General features: G+C 41.9%; 1 protein-coding gene across 1 annotated transcript; it reads right to left on the bottom strand.

Annotated features, from left to right (window-relative positions):
- Nucleotides 1–1972: 1972 nt before the first annotated feature.
- On the bottom strand, nt 1973–23247 carry mrc2 (mannose receptor, C-type 2; the record flags this gene model as incomplete). The annotated part of the gene is made up of 28 exons (XM_079233861.1): nt 1973–2211; nt 3136–3339; nt 3892–4005; nt 4249–4398; nt 4579–4741; nt 4823–5061; nt 5164–5272; nt 5360–5526; nt 5810–5918; nt 6150–6292; nt 6381–6549; nt 6809–6975; nt 7105–7137; nt 7410–7539; nt 7619–7715; nt 7794–7936; nt 8581–8798; nt 9491–9639; nt 9735–9850; nt 12407–12511; nt 12671–12825; nt 13808–13999; nt 14093–14236; nt 14524–14637; nt 15323–15487; nt 15630–15803; nt 17830–18234; nt 23121–23247. 28 exons carry the CDS (start codon nt 23245–23247, stop codon nt 1991–1993), a joined length of 4422 nt encoding a protein of 1473 aa, XP_079089987.1. The 3' UTR covers nt 1973–1990.
- Nucleotides 23248–24697: the final 1450 nt, after the last annotated feature.

Genomic DNA, 24697 nt, shown 5'->3' with positions numbered 1-24697 from the left:
CTGAATATAAAGACAAACCTTTACAGTAAAACCACCAGCAGAGGCCGGGGTAAGCCAGGGACAAACCACTGCACCTTTTACACTCCTCCTTCCCTGTATTCTTCCTCTCTTCCTACAACCCTGACTCCTCCTCATACTCCTCTTTTCCCCCCTTTTCTCCTTCATCTATTTTTCCTTTTTTTCTATCTTCTTTCTGACCCCTTCTGTCCCTGAGCCCTCTTTCTCTGATTGGTTCCAGACGTGCCACTGAGCTCTTCTTGCCGACTCAACATTCCACAGCTGGAGACTGCACACACTCACACACTCACTCACACACTTCTCCTTACCCTTTCTCCTCCTCCCTTCCCCCTCTATCCTACTCCAACTTGCATAGCAAAAAAAAAAAAACAGCAGCACTGTAAGAAACCAAAAGCCTCAGACTGAAACAGCTCCAAGGAATTTCTGCAAGCAGAAAGACATAAATGCACTCAGAGGCAAGAGCTGAGGGGAAAAGAAAAAATGTTTGGGGAGGCAAATGAACTCTAAAAAATGTGGTCATTACCCTGCGCAAATGCGAAATCTTAAAATGACGTGTAGAACATAGTGAATTCACTTTTAAAACATTCTTTGGCTCTATACCACGGATTCATTCACTTGAGAGATGTTTTCCTTTGTGGGGCAATAAGAAGTTCAAGTGTTGCCGTTTATCCCCTCAAAGTAGGAACGTTTCCAAATGTCTTTACCAGTCGTATTTAAGTCAAAACACATAATGAAGCCTGCAGCATTAAAAATACAAATAGTGACAAACATCCAAGTGATAACACACACAAAGAAGTGAACTGTGCCCAAAAAAATGATGAATCAGACAAATATCAAATTCCAACTCCTTTTTCATGGTGGATACAAAGAGAATTACTGCCCTTAAATATTGCTGAATCAGCACCAGGTGGTACATTAGGAGCCCAAACAAAAACAAGTTTGGAATGACTAAAGGCAAGTGGACGACCGAGATTGAATTAGCTCAAGATAATAGAAGAAAGTGCCAAAATGTACACAGAGCTGAAAGACTGATCATTTCATGACAACCTTCAGTCCTGCAGTACCAAAAAGACAATGGAGTCTACTTAAAGACCAGCTTTCAACACTAAGAACAGAACTCAGTATTAGTAATGTGCACAATAATGTACTGCCCTCAGACGGTCCCCACTAATAATGGTCCCTGTCACCCTCCACACATTCACATTTGAACTTCTCCCTCCTCTGCTCTTCTGCCAGCTGGTGCTGACGTGTCAGATCACAAAGGAGAAGAGAGGCGGACTCACAAAAAGCACACATGCATCATCAGTAACAGTTCTCTACAGCTGCACAGATAATGACAAATCAATGGGAAGGACATGGATGCAATAAAACAACAAAAACACATCTCAAGTTCAGGTAAATACTGTCATGGCAAAAACAGAAGAAAAATAAAGTGAATTTGGTTCCAGAGAAGACTGTGGCTATGTATTTAGAGGACAGAGACAGATGGTTTTAGTTAAGAGTCAATCTGTGGGTGTGATTGTACCGTTTTGCTTCTTTTTTTTTTTGCTTTTTTTTTTCAATCAAAATGGGAACAAAAAAGGAAATTTACACCGAGCAAAAATTTACATTGGCACCAGAGGAGACAGTGAGAAGTCATTTTATAAAACCGATTTATGTATAACTTTTCTAGCTGCTGTAATAAACCTAAACTCCCCAGTAGATCCGTTTGTGGCCTTTTGGGGGAAAGCTGTACATACGGAAAGACCTAATTTATCTGGAGATAAATTGGTAGAACTGTTAAGTCTTGGCAGAAGAGGATTGAAGGCAAGGATTCAATTTATAACTAAACATCTGCTGCGCTCTACACAGCCCTTCAGCACTTCAAGAATCTTTTTTGGTTTCAAAAGAGACAACAACAACATGAATGCCACAATGGCTGTCTGAATCAGCCTCTCCTGTGTCAGGTCGGGTCGGTCCAGGTCGCTCTCTGCTACTCTGCCTGCTCGTTCAGCTCCATGTCGGACACCAGGATGTTCTTCTCGACCTGCTCCGCCTGGCTGGAGTTGGTGCGGCTGTAGCGGGCCCCTTCATAGGACCCCCGGGACCCGACAGTTCGCCGACGGTACAAGTAAATCACGCCGACGATGAGCACCACCAGCACCAGGCCCGTCACCATGACAATAATCAGAGTGGGCAGGTGGTTGCTATCCACTAGGAAGAGGTAGAAGATGGATGTCGGGATTAGTGCAAACAAGTCACTTTCTGGTTATTTATTTTGAGTGGCAAGTGGACAGAGTGACGTGGCAGCAGATAACTGTGCTTACTTGTTACAGCGGAGATCTCAACAGCTGCAAAGGAAAGAAAGGACAGTTAGGAAAGATGTGTCACTGATCCTTGATATCATCCATTATTGGAGTATTTCTCAGGTTGTTCCACTGGGTCTCCACACTTACAAATATACTGTATGTTTCTTTTTTGTGGCTGCTTCATTGTTCATTTATTTTAATCCATTTAAGGGATAGCGTATAGTGTTTGAATCAATTATTGATTGGTTTGATGTTAAAGGACACTGCTACTATCATTATTATTGTTAGTCACATTACTATTACTATTACCGATATCATTACTGCTTTTATTATCATTATTATTATTCTATATCAACTGTTGCTGTTTTTATTAGTGTAAAATGTTCCATTATGACACTGCTTACTACTCTCACTATATCAAGAATTTATATCATATGCTTTGATTGTATCGTAACTCTGTTATGGTGTTCATTCTGTACACATGACACTATTGTTCTTGTCCATCCTGATACAGGGATCTTCCTCTGTTGCTCTGCCGAAGGTTTCTTCCTATTTTATCCCTGTTAAAAGGTTTATTTCGGGGAGTTTTTCCTGTACCGATGTGAGGGTCCTGGGACAGAGGATGTTGTATGTGTACAGATTGTAAAGCCTTCTTAGGCAAATTAGTGATTTTAAGCAATACAAATACATATAATTTAATTGTGTCAGATCCTCCTACACATAGATCATCCCACTCAAGAAACTTAATCAGCATTTATGAAACCTTGAAAAGGATTTAATTTGCTCTGGTCTCAATGTTGGCTAGTCTAGAGCTGGATCTGAGAATGACTAAAGCAGTCTTGTGTTTGCTTACTGCGAGGCAGTTTGCAGATGACTCCATGTGTGCGATTTCTGCAGGAGCCCGGCTTCCACAGGCCACTGTTGCTCTGGATCCAGAAGCAGGAGTTTGGAGACAGAACAGAGAAGGCGACATCATGCGCCTCCCAGTTGGTGTACGGCATCTCTGTGTCCCCGCTCCACACAAGTCCTCTACCTGCCGCAGGAACAGACGCACACACACTCAGAGGAGCTTCAAATAAACTCAAGAAGGAGTGTTTCTATAGTTTACTGTGAAGGGGAGCTAATTCATCAAATGGCACACATCTCTGTTTAGTCATAGAGGTTTCCAATATTGCATTTAGTTCTTCTCGGTATTTTACCAATCATAATTAAATACATTTCACTTAAATTACCTAATTAAGATGAATAAATGAACAGTTCCAGAATAATGCACCTTGCTTTATCTCGTTTATTTGACACGAGAGAAACTAATTTAATTAGGTTTCCTCTACTTAATTAATTGTTTCATATGTTTAAATCATAATCAGTCGTCACGTAAAAAACTTCTTATATACAGTCTAAGAAGGGTACAACGTATTGAATATTATTGTTATTACTGAATTAGGAAAATGATCTGTAAACGGAGTAAGATCCTTTCCCGACAAGCAGCCTAAAATGAATACACTAGGATTTAACAAAAAAAAGGTGAATGAGTTTGCTGCTGTAGAGAGTGCAGGACGGACTGTCTGATGCAATGTGGCTGAACCTTTCACGCTGATGCCCAGCCAAGCTCCATGAGCCTGCTCTGCATAGCTCTGGATGTGTTCCCATACAAATCCATTCTCAGTCTCATCCAAGATAGAGAGAAGTTCCGCTCCCACTAAAAGAGACAAAAAAGATGAAATACAGAGATTGAACAAAGGGAAATGGGAATTGATCATACGAGGAGATTTAACAATCGTGCAGCTAGCTCGATGAACAACGCTTCTAAATTAAGACATATTGATGCATTTTGTCAATTATGTTTACAGTGGAGAAGGTCAAAAGTGTTGCTCTTAATTGGCTTTCAATTCAGTATCATGAGCTGTACAGGCAGCGCAGCAGGAGTCAGGAGGAGAGGTACCTTTTTTACAGGATGTACGTGCATCCTGCTGCAGTCTAAGACTTTGTAGGTTGAAGGCGTAACAGTTGTTTCTGAAAGGCACCCATGACCACTCCCCCAGAGAGTGGGGGCACTGGCCGGGGTAGAGCCACTCATGAAACACCGGCTCATCTGGCAAGGAAGAAAATGAGATGAATACATTTCAATTACAGTAACTGGTCAGGAAAAATTGCTGGTAAGGTGTTTCAACAGCACACACAACATCACTGTGTATGGCATTCTGGTGACTTGGTAGGTGCATTTGTGCCACATGTTAATTGATATTATTGTTGTTACATTACACACACATACCACTAATTTGACAGATAGCAGCCTCCAGTTTAGCATCACAGGGACTCATAGTCCACTGCCCAGTAGTGGTCATGTGACCGCATCCAGCCATCTGATGGGGCTCCCCATCTTTCCAGTTTGAATACGACACTTCCTCTTCACCCATCCAGGTGAAGCTCCGTCCCTGAAAACATAAAAAGGTAAGTTGCAATTCCCTGCAGTTTCTTTCAGTTGCCGAAGACATACTGTAAGTTATTAGGCTCACTCCATAATTGTAGATACCGATCCAGGCAGGCCGGCGCAGGTTGTTGATCAGCAGTGTGAGGTAAGCCTGCTGGTAGGGGTCCTTCACCGTGGCAAGGGTCCCATTCAAAGACTCACAGAGGTGCAGAGCGCCGGTCCAGTCCAGACGCTTCTCCACAACCCGGTAGGTCACTCCACCCAGCTCTACGGGCTGTGACAGGGAGGCAGGGATGAGAGCCGGGGCCGCAGGGAGACCTGAGTCTGAAGGAACGTCAAAGTCAAACAATTTGTCACACTTCCGTTTGTGGTGTTAATAGTCGGCACTTTTAAAGCAGTCTATTGTTTCATAATTCAACATCACACCTTGTGACCTTTGACAGATGAAGCCATTGCTTTCCATCTCACAGGCGCGGGAGGCCCACATGCCCGTGTTCTTCTGTGGGTTCCCATGAATCATCACCACACAGTTTCCCTGAGAGGTGACAATGAAATCGTCAGAACGGGATAAGATGACCATGACACCATGACACGTGTACAAATAGCGGAGTGTTGTGGGTACCGGGTTCTTGTCGTGGTGTGGTCCGCTATTGTCCAGTGGCTCTCCGGGAGCCCAGTTGGTGTAGCTGAGCAGGCCAGATTTGGCCCACTGGAAATGACCTTTCGAGTCTGAGGTCAGGCCCACCCAAAGATCAATGCTGGCATTTTGAAGCAGGGTTGTGACAATGGCTATTAGGAAGAGAATCAATTGCATCAGTGTGTATGTGTAATATGAACAGTGATAAATATAGGGACATTTGTGACATATTGTGTAGTATGTTTAATATAACATACTACAACCATTTGATACGGCTGACAATGAGAGATCATACACATTTACCATATACAAGTAAGTCTACCTGTGGAAGTAGGTAATCTGTATTTGTGGAGAGGTAAATTCATTAACTTCAGCTGGGTCCAACCCCACCTCCCTGATTTGGACTTTACACCTACTGTATTCTGCTGTAATTACCTTGCTCCAAATGATTGGACACCACTGCGATTACACCTCCCTGCGTTTCACATTTCAGCTTGGCTGCCGACCATGTGACTTTGTATGTCTGATCAAAAACTCTGAAACACTACAGAAACACCAGATGTCATTGAACACATTAAAGAAATAAGGCTCAGGTTAGGTTGAGTAAAGACAAAAACAGGTGAAATAAAACATGAATAGGTACTTAATGTTTCCTTGCTACGATTCCCTGCCTGTATGGCGTACTTATTTGACGCAGTCTAGATACCCTGCATCCTTAATACAACTTAACATAAGAATTTGATTATGCTGGACTACTGGTGTGTTGTGGCTCTACCTTATGTTGATAGGAAGACCATCCCTCAGGACAGCCTGCAGGTGGGTGGGGGGTTGACGGAGTTGGAGGAATGGTGCCTGTGACGTTTACTCTCTTACATATGTAAGGCAGGTCAGAGTGGCACTTTTGATCAGCCCACTCCGCTGTTTAGGAGGGAAAAATGCAAGCTCATGCATGTGTGCGCTGTATTTGATTTAGTCTGATGAGATCTCATATTCGGGCTGTTCTTACCTTTGCTTGCGGCCATGTGGACACATCTGCGATCGCGGCTGACCGGGTGCGGCCTCCCGAGGGCCCAGGACACATAATTGAGCACAGAGTGGTCTGACCAGTGGAAACGACCATCATTTTCATAGGTGTGAAGACCCAGCCACCAGTTGTCACCCTCCACCTTTACCATCTGAATGTGAGAGATGAACTGTGAAAAGGCAAGTCAAGGCCTCACAGACGTTTAAACAGGCAGGGAGTGACTGTATGAAAGGCTGCCAGCAGAACAAAGACAGTAATTAAACAGATCACACATGCTGATGCTTGTTCGGAACTTCTGAGGGTGCTGCTTTCATAAAGCCGGGTTGCCTTCTCAACCACCAGTAATTTCCTTTTTTCATTACATCAACTCATGCAAACAGTGATGAACTTTTTGATAAAGTGTGCAGTGCCTTGCTTAAAGTGTTTGCCAGGAAAGCTTCCTCCTCAGCTGAGTGGACGGAGGCCAGCGAGGAGTCAAACCAGGAGCAAATCCTCTGGGCCTGGTCCCAAGTGGTGCGGTGGTCAAAGAATTTATACTCAGCCTCCTGGAAGCCAATCCACTCTGGTGAAGTGGTGCCTGACAGATGAGGGATAATACAAGAAGGAAAGATGGTCAAAAGACATAATAGGAAGGTTTTGAAATAAGGCCTCAGGAGATCAGTTCAACATGCCGAGAGAAGTTCAAAGCTAAGAAGATGAGACTGACCTTCAGAGGTGTCTGGTTCCTTCTCAACACTACCTGGAAGCAAACACACAAGATAAAAGACTTTTCATGACATACATAATGTAAAAGACCAAAAATGCAATGAGAAAAGGGGAAGGGATCTTAAAGAAATCAAATCAGAGAGTGATACAGTAGGTGGAAAAGGGTAATTCTAAAGATGAGTAGAAAATGTGCAACATTAAAAATAAAAAACCAAAATTCTAAAGTACGATTTAAAGATTTTCGGCGCTCATGTACCAATAGAGTATAGGTCTTTTTTAAATAAGCCCACAGAAGTGTTGTTGTACCTCTGGGGATCTTGCAGATCCAGTCTAACTCGGAGTCACAGTGCATGGCCAGCCAGGTCATCGTGCCCAGGTCTGCTGCAGCGCATTGCCTGACGTTGTAGTAGTAGCGGCCGAAGTTCTGGTATGTGTACTGAGACACAAGCAAAGAGTAAACCAATTGTGCTGCTCAGTATATGTCGAGAGTTAAGTTGCGTCTTGTCTTTACTCACAGCCAGTCCATCACTCCACTTCCAGCTGCCATTGTCCATTGGGTTTCTGCGGTTCAGTCCAATCCAAAACCAGTGCTGCTCGTGGTCCTCTGATTCCCTGTGGGCCACATTATCATCATTACCTCGTTGTCAGTATATTGCATCACGTGTCACCTGTTCAGAGGCACACACTCACCCAAAGGCCTCATGGAGGACCTGCAGAACGAAGTGCTCCTCCTCAGGGCTGCTGATGCTCAGCAGGTTGGCTCCGTGTCTCCGGCAGGATAGGTGAGCTTGCAGCCAGCTCAGCTTCTTCTCCACCTGGGATGAATGAAACACCTGCACAAAGGAGAATTTGGTGCTGTTAGCTTATTTTTGTTACTGACTTTACCGTTATTATTTTGGTAATTCTACACTTTATTTTACTTTATTTACATTTTTTGTGCATGGCTGTTCAGTTCAAACAGATATACATATGGTCTCAACCTGTGCAGTGAATAATGTGTGCTATATAAGCGTTTACAAATATATCTTTAGATAGGTCAAATGTTACAAAGACTGCTTTTCTCTGGAATAATGTATATCTAAATTATCTATGATTCATTTCTGTTTTGAACTACAGCTGTGTTTCAGCATTTCATAATGATAAAATATGAAATGCTGAATGAAAACATAATTTGAACTCTAATATTATCATAAAACAGGACGTGACACGTAGAAAGTGAAGCTACATTTTGTTTTCAAGAAGTTAAACTAATGTTTCTATATTGCCTTGAATTTGTTATCCTACTTTGTAAAACGTGATCATATCTGCATTTACATATAATACATTAAAATTAGGATTAATTAACTATTTGAAATATTAGCAGCGGCCATTTTAGACCAAGACTGAATTAATTAATTAATTAATTAACCAAAGTGTGACAGGAGATTAAAGGACACTTCTGGTATGGTGTGAGACAGTGAAACATTGCTGCGTGAACCTTGTAACAGTAGTGCAGGTTGCTGTTGCTCTTCCAGCCGCTGGGACAGGAGCCACTGAGGCTCGGGGTCGGCTGAGGGACGGGGGGCCCGGGGCTCAGCGACGCATCCTGGTTCTGACGGCAGATGAATTTCGCCTTTGATGACGCACACTCTTTCACCTCCCACAGACCTGTTGCAAAGCCTGTCGCCATGGAGACGCAGCCTCCGCGGACGTTGACTGAAATACATACAGGGTGAAGCGTCGGTGAGTGGGTGAATGGAGAGAAAGAGACTGAGGCTGCACTGATGAAATGTGTGGAAATAGAGAAAAGGAAAAAAATAAGTGTGGAAAATGTGATGGCACAATTATGAGTGTCGAATGCTACAATAAACTGTTCTGAAATGAAAGGGCAACATTTGCTGTAAACCTATGCAAGTCTATTCTCTCTTAAGAATCTATCTATCTAAAATAGACAGAGATCCTTTAACTAGCCATGTCTACTTGAGTCTCAAAGTGCAGCTAGAATCTGTGCAGAGGTCAGAGAGTTCATATCTTTGGATCTTTCAATGACTCTAAAGCCAGAGAACTCGCCCACAACTGTTTTTTGCATCTCCAGGTCTGGTTTAGAAATGACCATTAATCCAACCTCCATGATAGCATTCATTTTTTCAATGAGTATTCTCCTGTGTACTACATCATTCAAACACTTGGCACCAATCCGGGCTCTGGTTCAGAATGGACCTCATGATGAAAATCTCCAACTCTAGAGGTTAACTTGTCACAGCAACAGGAATAAAGAAATGAAGTGGGTTGGGAATCTACTGTAACAACCCTAATCTGGTCATTCTGCATCCTGTAATGAATTATCAGATCATATTTGCACTTCATTCTGTAAATCATGAACATGCTCGTGGACATATGTGACCTACCCGGCTGGTCACGATTCCAGTTGGTGTAGGACACTTCATCCCCACTGAGCCAGTGGAAGGAGCCGGGGCTGACCTGGTCATGGAGCCCGATCCAGAAGGAATCAGCAGAGCGACCGAACACCAGGCTATTTGCAAAGGCCTGCTCGAACCTTTAAAGAGAGTGAAAAAACACTGTGACGTCTGTGTGTGTCACTGTGTGTGTGTGTGTGTGTGTGTGTGTGTGTGTGTGTGTTGCTGTTCGCACCTATTTGTAATGGTAACGAGGGCGGCTCCATGGTCCACACATGACTTTCTGGCTTCATCAAAGGTAAACAGATCTTCTCCCACCCAGTAACAAGCTGGGCTGTGCCAGTTCCAGCCCTGAGAGGAGAGGAGATATAGAAAATTAAATTATGAAATCTGAACATTTTAATAAAATACACCATTCGAAGAAACCCAAACATCTTCAAAGACTGTGCAGAACTTTACATTTTCTAAATCAATCATTTAAAATCTGGATCTGGATGTGCACCAGAATACACATGACACTTTTAAATGAATCATGTTTCAGCGGCACGACCTAGCTCGGCCAGCTTCAGGAGGTTAGGTAGGTTAGGTAGGGGGTATGATAATGTCATATGGAGAGAATTATGGACTGAAACCAGAGACAGATGTAGATGGATTCTGAAGCTGGCCGAGCTGCAATATATAGGCCAACAAGAAATTGGAACATTAAAGGAAAATAGAGGCTCAAAATAACACCGAACTTTTTAAGGGTAGAGGAGGTGTTTTACCAAGGAATCAAGGAAAATCTCACAGATAGAAAGACAATCAAACAACACCTAAAACATAGAGTATCCTCCTCTGCATTGGTAAAAAACAAAAATATAAATGGTGTCTCTCAGCAAATAATTAAAATGTTTTTTTACAGTCAAAACTGAAGTGAGTCCACTTATTCCAGTCAACTGCTGCACAGAATACAAAGAACACGTCTAGACATGCAAAAATAACTTTTCCCTGGCCTCAGTCCCTGCTGACAGATCACGTCGGCCTGCTATAGTTGTCGACGTGTACAGATGCAGGGAGCAGCCAATACACAGGAAATCACAATGGGGGAACTTTTGCAAGACAATGATAGTGAGAGAGTGCGCATACAGTTTTGTGTGAATAAGCCCAATGTTTTGCACAATCATATTTAGCATCTAGACGAAAAATCTCTCTGTTGACTAGTTAGTCTCTAATTATGCCTGTTTGCTGTTTGCTACGGGGCAGGTAGTGTGCAGTGTTTATTTGTTTGCTTTTTCACAGTCAACAGCTGCCTGCTGCGCTAGAAAGTTACGCTAAGCCAGACAGCTAAATAACAAGCTGAACGTTTGAAAGCTCTGTAAAGCCGAGGAGGACCGTAGATTCAGAGGATGATTATCTGTAGGTTCACCTCCGAGAGCAAACTTTTCAATATTGTAACATTGTTTACAAAAAACTTGCATACTTTGTTATTATACATAATATTGATTATAGTCCCTTTGAAATAGACTTTCTGGTTGTTTGTGGTTGTTCCTTGGAAATTTGATAGTGTACAAAATCAGGACTGTGTCTTTAAACAGTTAAATAATCACAAAAAAAACATTTTCAATTATTGTAGGGCCCCCATGGTGACTGAGGGGCCTGAAGCAGCTGCTCCCGCCGCAGGCAGCCTCTGACATTAGGGATCATTGTTGTCTCATCTCTCTGTTTATGAAGCAACTGAGTTATCTTGATCATAAAATCACCATCTTTGGAAGCATAAAGGAAAAATGCAACACTATCATGTACCGAGTGGATGCTCAGATGAATGACAGCATTACAGTGATGAGCAATCCATAACATTTTTGGAGTTATGAGCCCAGCGCTGGATGGGGTCTGTAATGTTGCTGAGGCGGTCAGCAGGTTTTCTGTCATCGTTATTTCACACGTTGTGTAAGACAAGTCGCACCGCCTCAGGGCACAGCAGCATGCCATGCCAAATGATCCCCGTCGCACGACCACCCATGATGCCTCGCTCCCCAAGGAGGGGTACAAATTCATTACACCAAACAAATGGTTATCCAAATCAGCACAACTCTCAAATTCAGATCGTTTTCATCACAAATTAACGGTTGGTAAAAAAAAAGGAAAAAACATTGCTGAAGAGTACAAAGATAAACAAACACACACTTTATTTTCATTCCTCACAACAAATATCTATTAAGTCGCACATTACTGGGAAAGTAACCTTAATTGTTAACTTGGACAGTGACCATTAGCACTAATGGTTAGGTAGGTTAGGTAAGGGGGTATGATAATCTCATATGGAGAAAATTATGGACTGAAACCAGAGACAGATGTAGATGGATTCTCCAGATGGGATTTAGTTTGCCATGTGGGTACAAGTAGGCAGGCATGTTGTACCGAATACACTTACAATTACAAACAATATGTACCAATTTGAATACCTTCAAAATATGTGTTTTGTTTTGTTTTATTGGGTCATGAGAAAGTACAGTATGTGTTAAGATGAATGTGTGCATCCAGATTTTAGTTTGTCTGGGGTGCATGCTCGCAGTCTTGATGGAGCGATTTATTGAACAGTTACAGACTAGGGGCAGACCAGTAGACCATGTGGACGGGTGAGAGACAAAGGAGAGTTCTGGGGAAAGAGGTAAAATGTGAAGGAAAGGCTGAAATACTTAGGATAATAATTATGCCCCCGGCAACACTAGAGATCGTCAGCAGCTGGAAAAAGAGCATGGAAAAGCTACAGGAAATCTGAATGGATTCTTTGTGGAGTAAAACTGGTACACAAACGAATTGTATCTAGTCCAGAAATGGGGAAAACTATTTTAATCTAAAGCATAAGTAGTATATGTCAAGGAGAAAAATTAGGTATGTATCAATAATAATAATACAAAAGATTCATACTTGTTTGCAGTCTTGGTGCTGTGGCTCCCCGTCACTCTTTTTTCCTGGTTTCTTACAGATGGAGGCCAGAGTCAGATTACAAGGGCTGTCATCCCAGCGGCCCTCCTGCACATGTAAGCAAGACACAAAGAGAAAGAGAGAACACAGCTGTTAAATATATACAAATGGAGGAGACTCGCTGTCAGTGAGAGACCATTAGTCCATTTGAGGTGATTAAGACCCCAGACTTTGAGGGTCAGTGTAAGGGCAAGGGGGGTCACTCACAGCTCCCCAGATGGAGACGCAATCTTCTTGGGTGTTGCGGAAGTTGTTGGGTTCAAAGGGGTGCCAGTAGGTGAAGATGACGGGGGTGTGGTCGGTCCATTGGAAGTCCATTTGCATTTCAGTGTCATGGAGCCCTATCCATAGCTGGTCAATATCTGACAGAGGCAGTGGTGGAAGAAATATTCAGATCTTTTACTTCAGTAAAAGCAGCAACAAAACAGTACAACCCAGTATTAAAGATGTTACTTGAGTAAACGCACAAATGTATTAGCATTAACCTTGATGCATTGTGCATGTGTCATTGTAGCAGATTCAACTTTATTGTCATTGCACATAGTACAAGTACTATGACAACGAAATGGAGTTTGCATCTGTCCAGAGTGCAAAAGAGAAGCAGTTAAGGTGCAGCGCAATGTCGTGGATAATATAATGAAGACAGTATAAATATATATATATATATATATATATACATTCTATCCATATATATACACACATACACACACACACATTACAAACATCAAGTAGCATCAAACCACTGGGCAGAGAACACAGATAGACAGTCAGGTTAGGAAGACAATAAAGGAGCACACATCTAGGGTTAAAATAGGTTTAGGGTTCCAACGATGACCATAATATGAAACTGGTTAACCTTTCCATGAGGTTCAATAACTACATTGGAGCATTTCCCTGACCTAGAAATGTGATTCCTTGCTTTATGTGCTGTTTTTCAGCTCTGGGAAAGGAGTGAACTTCCTGGTTTCCACTACATTTCAGCCTGCTCTGGAGATGCAGGCATACAATGTAGGAAAACAGCTGGAAATATTTTATTCTTTTAAAATAATGATTTACTTTTTTTCAAATGAAATACATACAAATCTATTAGAAAGTGTTTTTAACTATTAACCCATTAGACTTTAGTAGGATTAGTTACACAATCAACACTTTTTTCCTTGTGATTTCAAAAAAATAAGTCTGAAACATCGTTTATCTTTCAAAAAGTGTATTATATTCCTTAAAGTCTACTACTAGTGGGTTTTATGTGGTACAGACATTTAACTAATTTCATTAAATTGCTGGCTCCCAGTAGCAATGCAGTTCAGAAGAAAAGGTACAGTGCAGTTATTTAAAAAAGGGCACCTTTCTTCAGGTTGCGTATGATGAACTCCAGCTCAGGTAGGGTGTGGAGGCTGACCAGGTTGGCCTCCATCCTCTGACAGGTTTTCTGAGCTGTATCCCAGTCAATCTTCTCTGAGGTCAACTTGTAGCAGCCGGCCTGGAAGGCCTGCCAGCCCACATTACACTCATATTTCTCATCATCTGCCCACGAGTCTGAAGGGGCAAAAAGATTAAAAAAAACATCAAATTCTGAACTTTGGCACTGCGGCAGTACTGTAAGTGCTGTAACAATGTCTCCACACTGACCAGTCGTGAAGGGGTCCAGAGTGGCATTGGGCCTCTTCTTACAGACGTACGGCAGAGCAACAGAACAATCACGGTTTTGCCAACGACCCGCTGATTCAGTTCTTATCACAGCACAGTTCTCCTCCTCAGCATGGTTTGGCTGGTCTGAAGGAAGAGAGTAAAAAAGAAACTCTTCAAAACATCTCTATTGCCACGATACCCTTGTTCAAGGCACTTGACCGCCAAATACTCCAGTGCTCGACAGTAAAAGACGGCAAATGCACTGGAAGGCCACCAAGTGTGTATTTGAACTCAGAGCAGTGTGTTGCTAAAAAATCGAAAACATGCTCATTCAGCCTTCTCTGAGAAAAATATGTTTAAAAAAAGAGCACAGAAACAACAAGCTTTTAAAAAAAAGCCAGAAAAAGGTTGAGTTGTTTTTACAGTCTGACCTGACTCCCAGTTGAGATATTTGAGTGGTGAGGAGTCGGCCCATTGCCAACCGCCATTGATGTCCAGGTCATTCAGGCCAATCCACAAAGCAGCACTGTAGCCTGTCAGCAAACCTGAAACAGCAGAAAAACATCTTTCTCAAATGTTATGAAATACAACAAAAACCCACGGGTTTTGCTCTAATTCTGTAAAGGAAGTAGTGTGTCAATATTGTGTTTCCACTTCAATCTCTCCTGTTTGTCATGATTGTCATGAACTGTCAACACTGAATTGGGCAGATGATATAACTGTTATATAATAATGGACTAATATTGGCAACAGGGTCACAACATCCCAAAAATCAATTATTCCTGTTGGGATAGTGATTGTGCGAAGTAAATATGATGTTCCACAGCTCATTTCATTGCTCTAGATTGCCTATCATTGTTTGATTTTTTTTTATGTTTTTCCACAAGCAAACTAAGAAACAAAGGCTCCATTAAACCGTATGCCTCCTTGTTATATGTAATATATATGCATAGATTAAATAGGCAGTGACGCTACTGCCTATTTAATCAATATGAGATTATACCTCCACAGGAAAAATTCTTAAAATTCCATATAATCTCAGACTCTTAATTTCATGTATTCCCGGTTGTATACCAAGGTTTAATTATCTAACTTTTGGCTCAGTGTTGAATCATTTGTTGCTTGCTGGCTATTTCTGAAGTTTTGTTTGCCGATTGTGTTCAGACAAACTGCTACAACACAAGTAGAGGCCTCTGCACCTAAACGCACACATGTGCACATGGACTTTACCATTGATGTACGTCTGCTCATGCAGTTTGGTGATGCTCAGCAAATCCGCTCCCTGCTGCTGGCAACTGATGCGAGCCTCGCTCCATGACAGCGTAGCCTGGAAGTTAAACTGGTAACAGCTTTCTGTCAGCGGGTCAGTATCCCAGAACGTCTCACAGCCACTGTCTGGCAGTGAGGGAGGGAGATAAGACGTTAGTCAGACCAGGGGGGGAGAGAGCAGGAGGAAATAACAGTAAAGTTAACAGTTAGGTGAGAGGAAACTGTGGAGAAGCTCGCTGAGTTTCTCCAGTGCAAAGTGATAACTCACTCTTCACAGGACAGAAGCCCCAACGCTCGTCTTTGCCGTAGTCGTAGGTGGTGGCGCACCAGAGGTGACCGTCCTCACGCCCGATACTGGTGCAGTTGTGGAACCACTGGCTGTCGTACAGGAAGGGAAAGTAGCAGGGGCGGCCATGAGAGTTCCCCTGGATCGTGTAGGTCTCTGGGGAGCAAAGAGGAGAGAGACGTTAAATCTCTGCGTGCCGCAGGAGAGTCAGAACATGCGTGTGTTGCCTGAAGTTATGGCTGTGAACTGTGCTGAACTGAAATACCGTATGTGTTTTCCCAGTGACTTGTGTAATCAAACACATGGTGAAAAACAGAGGATGATGTTACAGTCAAAACAGTAAAGTCAAATAGTGGTCAGCAGCAGGAAGAAGAAACAAACGCAAATAAGCAGCTTATCAGGAAAATGCTATTATGAACTTTATCTTAAAACCGAATCAACAGAAAAACAAGAAAATTATTAGATCGACGTATTTATATTCCATAGCCAGATCTTTTTGAACCAGGCTAGTTTAATTTATAAACTATATCTGTGGCTATGTTGCTACAGTTTAAGAAAATACCCTGAGGTTGCTGTTCTGGTCTCTCGATTCCAAAAGTGCAGTGTGGTGTGAAGAAAAGAGAGGCTGGATCTGTAGTGTTACCAGAACAAGTTAGGCCAATGGAAAGTAGGGCAGACATGTTAAACGAGGGAGGAAAGATTTCTGAAGCTCCCTCCCTGACTTCCCTCTCTGCTCCACCGCTGGCTGGCTGCAGTGGAGTCGCTACTCCGCTGACTAATGTCAGAGGCATTCCTCTGCAGCAGTGAGTTGACTTCACAAAGAAACGTGTGAAGATCGGCACTTGAAAGTTGAAAATGTCTACGTGCCCAATTCCCTTGCCACAAAAGAGCAAAAGAGGCCAAAGAGAGGAAGGATAAGGAAGAAAGTACAGGGAGCTTTTCTGGTGTTACGTTTATGGCAGATCTGGTTTTAATTGCAGTGAAGCAGATCTTGTTAACCGTGGACTCGTATGACTGGCTGCGCCTCGCCGTCAAGTTTGTCAGTGAACAGCCATGACATCTGATATTGGAAAGAGTGGTACTAATAGCGGAAATGAGGCTTAGCTGTGAACCACCATGCTTAGATTTAATCTGGACTGAAAACTATACATAAATAAAAATATACTCAAGGGCAAGGACAACTCTGCGTGTTTACTGCAGTTTACAAGCACCAGCAATGTTTTCTTTGGCTGTCTGACTGGCAGTCGGCCACTAAAGATGCCCTAAAAGCAACAACTTGCGATATCCATTTGATCAGATACAGCTGTGGCATTCACAACAGCAAGTCTATCTGCCGCACTAAGGCAGCACAACATGCAGGGAAGGAGCAGCTCACTGGGTCACTGTATCACCACAGCTGGGAAATGAAAGACCTTAGTCAGTAGAGAAGGCTTTGCATATTCCTCCAATTTGTGATCTCATTCCTTATTTTTTATAGATTTTATGTGGTGTAATATTTTTTTATTACTACAGGGTATACAATGTAAGCATTGTACTGGTTCTCTCGACAAAAAAGTAAATGTTTTTTTTTCTTGGATTTTGGGTTATTGCAGAATATTAGCTCTGTGGCGAACAACCGTTCATGATACTTGCATACTTACATTTTGTTCAGCAACAAAGGAGCATCACTTTTATGGTTTTTGAGATGTGAACGCAAACGGCAAAAGTAAAAAGCTAACCTGAGGCTATAAACAAACTGCACCACAATCGCATGATTTCACATCACCACGTAGTCGACGTGATTATGTTTTGTTGTCTCTTTTAGCCACTTGTAACTTGTAAACACCTTTAAAAGACACATAAAAGCTTCAAATTCACAAAAGAGGTAAAATCCATTATTACTTTTTTTATATTTATTGTTCCTTCAATCTTTTGATTAATACATTTGTAATTTCATCCATGTTTTCTTTTAATCAAATTTAAATAGTAATGATCAAAAAAATAAATTAAATTAGCCAAGAAGGTTGTGCAAATGGTGTTTATCTGTATCTATTGAATTGTCAATAAAATATTTTATGTTACTCAGGATTTGTGATTTTAAAAATGAAGGTATTTTAGTGTAGTTATCTTGTAAAGCTTGACTTTCAATCTGAAGAGTCCTTGCTGTGCAAGTCTGATCTTGTTTGATTACAAGCCTTCTTACCACGATATGTTTGAGAGCACAGGTCCTGCCCACCACCATGCAGGGTCCATTTGAGATTCGAAGGAGAGGAGGTTGAGGAGGTGTTCCAAAACATGGGCGTGGGAAGGTAGCTGTTGAGGTTGTCCAACACCTGGCCACAGTTCCAGGTCCAGCGTACTCTGGGAGGCTCGCGGTCACAGGTGTACACGCCCAGAGGAGACCTGTCCCATTTGGAGCTGACATTCCCGGTGGTCACGCCCAGGCACAGGGAGGAGCCCAGGTTGAACAGACGACCCCGGGTCACCCACTTCCAGCGCTGGCTGTCTTCCTCACAGGAGGTAGACAAAATGAGGGAGTGATCCCGCACTCCCAGGCACCCCTGGGGGCCCTCATTGAAGAACGCAAACTCGTCAGAGTCCAGCGGCGCTGTGCAGAGAGGGGGAAACAATGGGATCAGTCGATAATGCTGATTAAAACAGGATTCCATGTTCGCAGCTAATGTGGCAAGAGAACGGGTCAGCAGCTGGATCAATATCTCCAATAACAGATGCCGTGCTGTGTTAGAGCGAGTTGTGGCCTCTGATGTTCCTGCGTAATACACTTCAGTTGTATTAATAGTAATAATAACCCTAAAATCATGCATACACATTATATAAAAGAGCTCTTCGCAGGAAGTAATTGCAGAACAGTTATGCAATAAACTGTGATTGCATGTGTTTTTAACTCAAGTTTAGTAAATCACCGTTGAAGTATTTCGACATTCACCAGGTGTCAATAATTCACCCCATTCTCAAGGTCTGACCTGGAATGGCATCTCATCTTGTTCACTACATTTAGCGATGTCTATTTATGCTGGGTTTGACCATGGAGAGAGTAGCAGTTGATAGTTTTGGTGGATATATATCAAGTCTTTATCATGATAATCTGTAGGAAGACAAATACAAAGAGCTGAATGTTTTACTGGTCTGAATTTGATGAAACTGTGATGATCCTCGGAGGGGAAATGTGTAGCTATATTCATACTGCTGTACATGGATGTCTTTATTAGCATTATTTCAGTGTAATTCTCTGAGGAACTATAGCTGCCTGCAAGCTGTTGAACTAAAGAACTCTGCAGTAAATGTTTGCAAAATACTGAGAGTTCTGGAATAAAAAACGATTGAATTTAACACATTCAGAGCAGTGGCTGGATGCCAGCCTCAGGGACTGGAATATCCAGAACAAAATCCAACTCCCTTTCTCAAGAATATATGTGGTTTTCTTTCTTTGCTGATTTAGAGATCGCTAACCTAGAAGCCAGGACTGTGAATATGGTGTGTGGTTGTGAGTCTGTGTGAAGTTGGTAGATAGAAAGACAAGTCAGGAGTGTAGGAGGGATTCTAAATTAAGGTCTTGCTAAAATACACATACATCCCTTCTCTCAGACCTAAGACATAGGGGAGAAAGTGAGACCCTCAGCATTCCTCCTCAGCGGGCTCTTGAGAGTGGCCAGGAAGTGGGGAAGGTGGGAAAAGATCACTGGGCATTTGGCTGAAAAACACAACACTCCTATGTGGACACTTCGCTCCTCTCAGTCTGCGGCAATCCCTCGTTTCCCAACTCTAAGCTTAGACACTCCAAACCTCCAGTGCTGCTTTTATAGACACAGAGACAACAGAGTCTCATCAAGAGCCCCATAAAACTCCCTGTAATCTGGAGGAAACGACAGACACGCCCTCTTCTTGCACTCAGCTCTGTAGTTGAGTTTCTCAGAAGTATAGTGTTAGCTCATTTGGTCGTTAGCAGACACGGAAATGGAGCGCAGGGGCACAGTGGTTCAACATACGTTTGGAAGATATAAACAGATATAATCTGCAACCTATCCTTCTTACAGCAACACCCAGCTGTTCGGCTTGTTTACTGCCAGATCATTGTTTTAATCATGAAAGATTCCAATCAGTGTTGAGGGACACCATAACGTGTACATTTTCCCAGGTTAACTGTACAAACACAGGACATCTCAGTTGCTTTGGTTCGAGACTATATTTCTAAGAGGCTGTTATTGTAGTCACTCCTATTAATGCAACATAATCCAGAGCCGGATCAAATGTAAAAAATAAAAAAAACAGTAAAGACCTGTGGAAATGCACTGCCTGGTATTTCCATTGAAAGTGGAAGTGAAAGATTGAAAATAATATCACTTCTTTCTTTCAAATCTAAATTTGCTGGTTATTTTCTCGACGCATTGATGAATCAGTTGGATTAAAACTTGCATATATGAAGATAGAACTGGAGGTTTCTTTTGGAGGGGGGATTTTGTTTAGTTTATTTTCGAAATTGTTTAATACATTTCAGCCTTAAAAATCATATGCATTATATTATGCATTAGGCCCTCAGGATAGTTCATATAAACACTCTGTGACAGACAAGTCCTTGGTTCTCTGCTGCAATTCATCTCTACTCTGCAATTACGGCACAGTGGGGAGTCTTCCACAGTAGACAATAAGATGTTGATCTACTATAATCTTAGCTCAGGATTTAGTTACCCCTCTCAATACAAGTACAAACCTTACATATACTTAAATAGAGCTACACAATACAGGCTTGTTAACAAGACATGGCACACATGCCAATAACTCTGTTCTATGCCATTTTGTCACAATAGGAATTAAAGCCACCTTTAAAAATAGCCCACATTGACTGCTCCAATGGTGCATGTGGGAAGATTTTCACACCAGAACAAGCCCAGTAAAACTGAGTGTTGCGTTCACTTCAGTATGTGAATATAAGCTCAGTATTAATATGGTGACTGTATGAGACGTTCCTGGCAAAAGCTTTTGAACAACTCGACAACCTGAAGCTGCAGTTCCAGACAGCGAGAAGCAAATTCAAGTTTTAATTCCAGTCTGGAGGGGACACAACTGGATGTTTGATGTGAGAAAACTCCCGGGCAATCAGAGAGAGTGCAGAATTCCAGATTAACTTTAAGCCATTGAGCTCTGTGAAAGCTAAGCCACAACAGTTCTCCTGCTGTGATCTCATCCTCTTCTTTGGCCTGTCACCCCTTTTTTCAACACTAAAGACAGTTTCCTGCTGAAGAGAGAGGCTGGAACTCATGGCCAAAGACACTTGCCAAGAGAGGCAGATATTCCCAGAACCTCCACCTCCTCAATTCTGTTGGACCACGTTTGAGGATAACACTTGAACGTGGGTGTCGAATCAACAGCAAACCCTTTAGAAATGACGAGTTCAACAAACTTCTCCATCTCACATTGTTTGGTGGGGTGTCACTTATTGCGGCTGCCACATAATTAAAACAAAGTGTCCATTTCTTATTCATTTATTGTATACACTTATATCTAATCTAGAGATCTAGACTGCAGTTGGAGCAGATGGCATTTTTCCCTTAACCGCTCTTTACTTTGACAGATGTCTGAGATTTAAAAAACAGGACTTTAACTGACCAGCGTGATGAAATGGCAACCAACAAATAGGCAGGAAATTCCAGCCTGCTGTGTTTGTGTCTTTGGTGTTTTATGGTGGTCTGGCCTCTGAAGCAACGCAAGCTGTGGATAGGTTTGACCTCATCCAATAAAGTATGGGAGAGGAGACAGAGAGAGAGGCGCTATCGGGAAAGAGGAGCATATTAGCATCTTACAGCGTCACTCAGAAACTCAGTAACTGGAACTTATGAAAGTGCTTCTATTTAGCACGGTATAACGACTTCTCCCAGTTTAGGCAGTAAAATCATAGTAAGATAAGAGTGATGTACAATTCCACTAAAAGTAATGTTCAAATTATTTGATTAGGTATTTTGTGTATGAACAACTTTGCTCTGAACCTTGGCACCAGAGACATCCAAAGAGTCTCCACAGATTGTGAATGGGAAACTTATTTTAAAATTCCACACTAGATGTTAGTCATGCCCAAATAAACTCTGTTGCATTGTCATGAATCAGGGAAAGAATATTTCCTCTAAATCATCAATGCCACCCTCCTGACATCCCTGTCACAACACACTGAGCTGTTCCCAATCAACTCTGGAGGCTTATGAAAACAATTCACGGAACAAATACAAAGATAGAACATTTCATAAAACAAATCAACAAGGATAATGCTCCCCCTTAGATCCCTCTGCAGCTCATCCATTTGGTCCAAAAGTGATGGAAAGGGGATTCTTAACTTTGGCAACAGGGTAATTTGGAGGCAGATGGTTGCAAGTCATCTTAAAGTTACGAAACTAAGCCTAGTCAAAAAGAGCTCAGGATTATTTAGAATGTAGCAGTATATTCTTAGGGATATGAGAGTAAACCTACAATCTCATTATCTTAATCTGACCTCTAGACCAAACTAAAATAGGTAAATTAATGTAATAAGAAGCCATATGATACCCAGAGTCTGGCATGATAAAAACATACAATTCAATTATTTTTAGAAGATAAAACAGATCATTTCTGTATAGTAGGTGATTGTGTTAAATAGGGCACTCATTGAAATACTTTGTGAGGAAAATGACCATATATGGTTAATTGCACAATAAAAGACTACAATGGCCAGAGATAACATGGTGTTCAGTATTTACAATAAATGACTTGATACTGACATATATATTCCTGCTCTTTGTATCATTTTATGTGCCAAAAAAAAGAGAAAAGAAATCATGCCCAACCTCTGTTGCAGTCCAGTTTATGATCTCATTAATGTACTAGAAAGGTCATTGCCAGTTATGTTGGATAACTGATTACCAGGATATAATTACCTGGTCAAACAACATGAAACAATGATATTTATATCTAGTCTCATCTTTACTGGAGCACATCGTCTCGGTGGGTTTACCCTCCACAGCATCCCATAACATGTTATGGTCTAGGACCAGACTGAATGTGTTAATTACAGTCTGTAACAGGATGTAAAGGTCACATCTGCCCGCAGGGTGCCAACTGAGCGTCACTGGGTTAGGGTTAGCCTACTAAAACCAGTGGGCACAACAATAGAACAACAAGACGAAAAGGTGCGTTGCTTTACGGCTTGAAATAAACTTGCTACATAAATAGAAATCACAGTAGAAACACTAAGCCAGCAACCCCTTCCTTACTCCCCCCGCTTTCCTCCACATCTGGTTCCACTCACTGCTCGGACTTTTGGTTCGTGGCATATGGAGGCACCACATCCAGAATAGGTAGAAATGATCTCTTTGCATCTGCTTTCTAATGCATTCTCTAACTGGAAGTCGTTACAAAGACAAAAGCATGCACCAAAGGCTCAACGTCGGCTCGGTTTTCCCCCCGACTTTTACATCAATGAAATTAAGCGAAAGTTGACATTTTCCTCACCCGTAGCGCTCCTCTTCAGTTCCAGACTAAAGATGAATAAATATAAAGTGCATTTGTAAAATATAAGTTGACGATTTGTCCATGTTCTCCTTGATTCCTTGTTTCGGTGACGACCGTTGCCTTGCATGCTCACAACTAACTTACAACACACGCACACACACACACGCGCGCGCGCTGCAAAAAAAAACGCCAAACCCAAAATAAGCGAAGTCGGAGCAGCGACTGCCCCAGTGTTTGACTTTGAGGACGATGGTGCAGAGTTGGAGGCGAGTTTGGCCGCTAGAGCTCCGTCTGCCTCTCAGTCAGATGAGAGAGAAATGAATGGAGCGGCGTCAACAACGTGTGTGTTTGCAGTTCCCAACATGAGGTCCGGGGACCTCCACGGGCCATGTTAGAAGACCCCCTACCCAATGCATCCATGTGGTACATAGAGGGAATGAAAGAAGCTGGCAGTAAAACAAACAGAAAAGTAGGCTATGATAATAGGGATAACATCAAATATAAAATCAGACTTTTTAGATAATGCTCTTCATTTATTTGAGAACTTCCTCCTTTACATCACCATTATGTATTGTATAATGTATTCTTTATTTTTGCTCTTTGCCTTGTACACAAATCAATAGGTTTAAGACCTAAATGCACCAGGGTGCGTTTATTTTCAGGCATTTTTTTTGCGATGAATTCACACGTCAATATATATTTATCCAACAGTTGTTTCTGTAGAGTACTTTCACACAGAATGCCAAGATTCACTGCAAATAAATATTTAAAATCATTTTGAAGTGAGGTTGATGTTTCTTACCTTTTCCCTCATGAATAAAGGCATCAACCAATCTTGTTGTGTGGAATGGATGTATGAAATAAGTACACTGAACCAAGGCCGCACATTCTTATGATTCTTGAAATCATGAGGCAACATAGGCAACATATCAGATACACTTTTTTGTCGATAAATGCTCTAGGCATATACAGTACACTGCATAATTCTTTACCAGAAGGCACTCAAATTCACTCATTTTGGTCGTTTACATTCCTCCTACATTCTACATACATACATTCTAACCACTGACCCATAGTCACATCACAACCCTCTCCCAATTGGTTTCGAGTTTTGATTTTGACCCCGCCAATATATCATAAAGATAGACACAATATTAATAAGTTAATAATTGATGTATTGGCGTCACAAACATAATTCATTCAATTTAAAGCTTCACACACCAAAGCCATAGTGTCGTTATGATCACTCTGCCTGTTTTACATCTATTGTCCACTTGGTGGCGCAGTAGAGCAAATGAAGCTCCATGAAGCTCCGGTACATGAGCGAACCAATTGGATGGAAAGCTTCAATGCTTCAGGAAGCTTCACCTCGCCATCACTAGTTATAACTGCATTTTGTTGTGCACCTTGTGCTGCATAATGATAAAACATTATCCTGGAATTTTGCTAAAAGAAAACTTAATAAAATTGCTTAAAGTAGCTTATGCTATACAACAATTTATCTCAGACACACTGCCAAACGCTGCTCTGGGTCAATAGGATCTTGGTAGCTGGTCCTCTGCCTACACAAATCAATT

This window comes from Taurulus bubalis, assembly GCF_910589615.1.
Source record: "Taurulus bubalis genome assembly, chromosome: 17".
Classification (NCBI taxonomy): domain Eukaryota; kingdom Metazoa; phylum Chordata; class Actinopteri; order Perciformes; family Cottidae; genus Taurulus; species Taurulus bubalis.
Note: the sequence above shows the minus strand (reverse complement) of the source record. Positions and strands in the feature narration are given on the sequence as shown.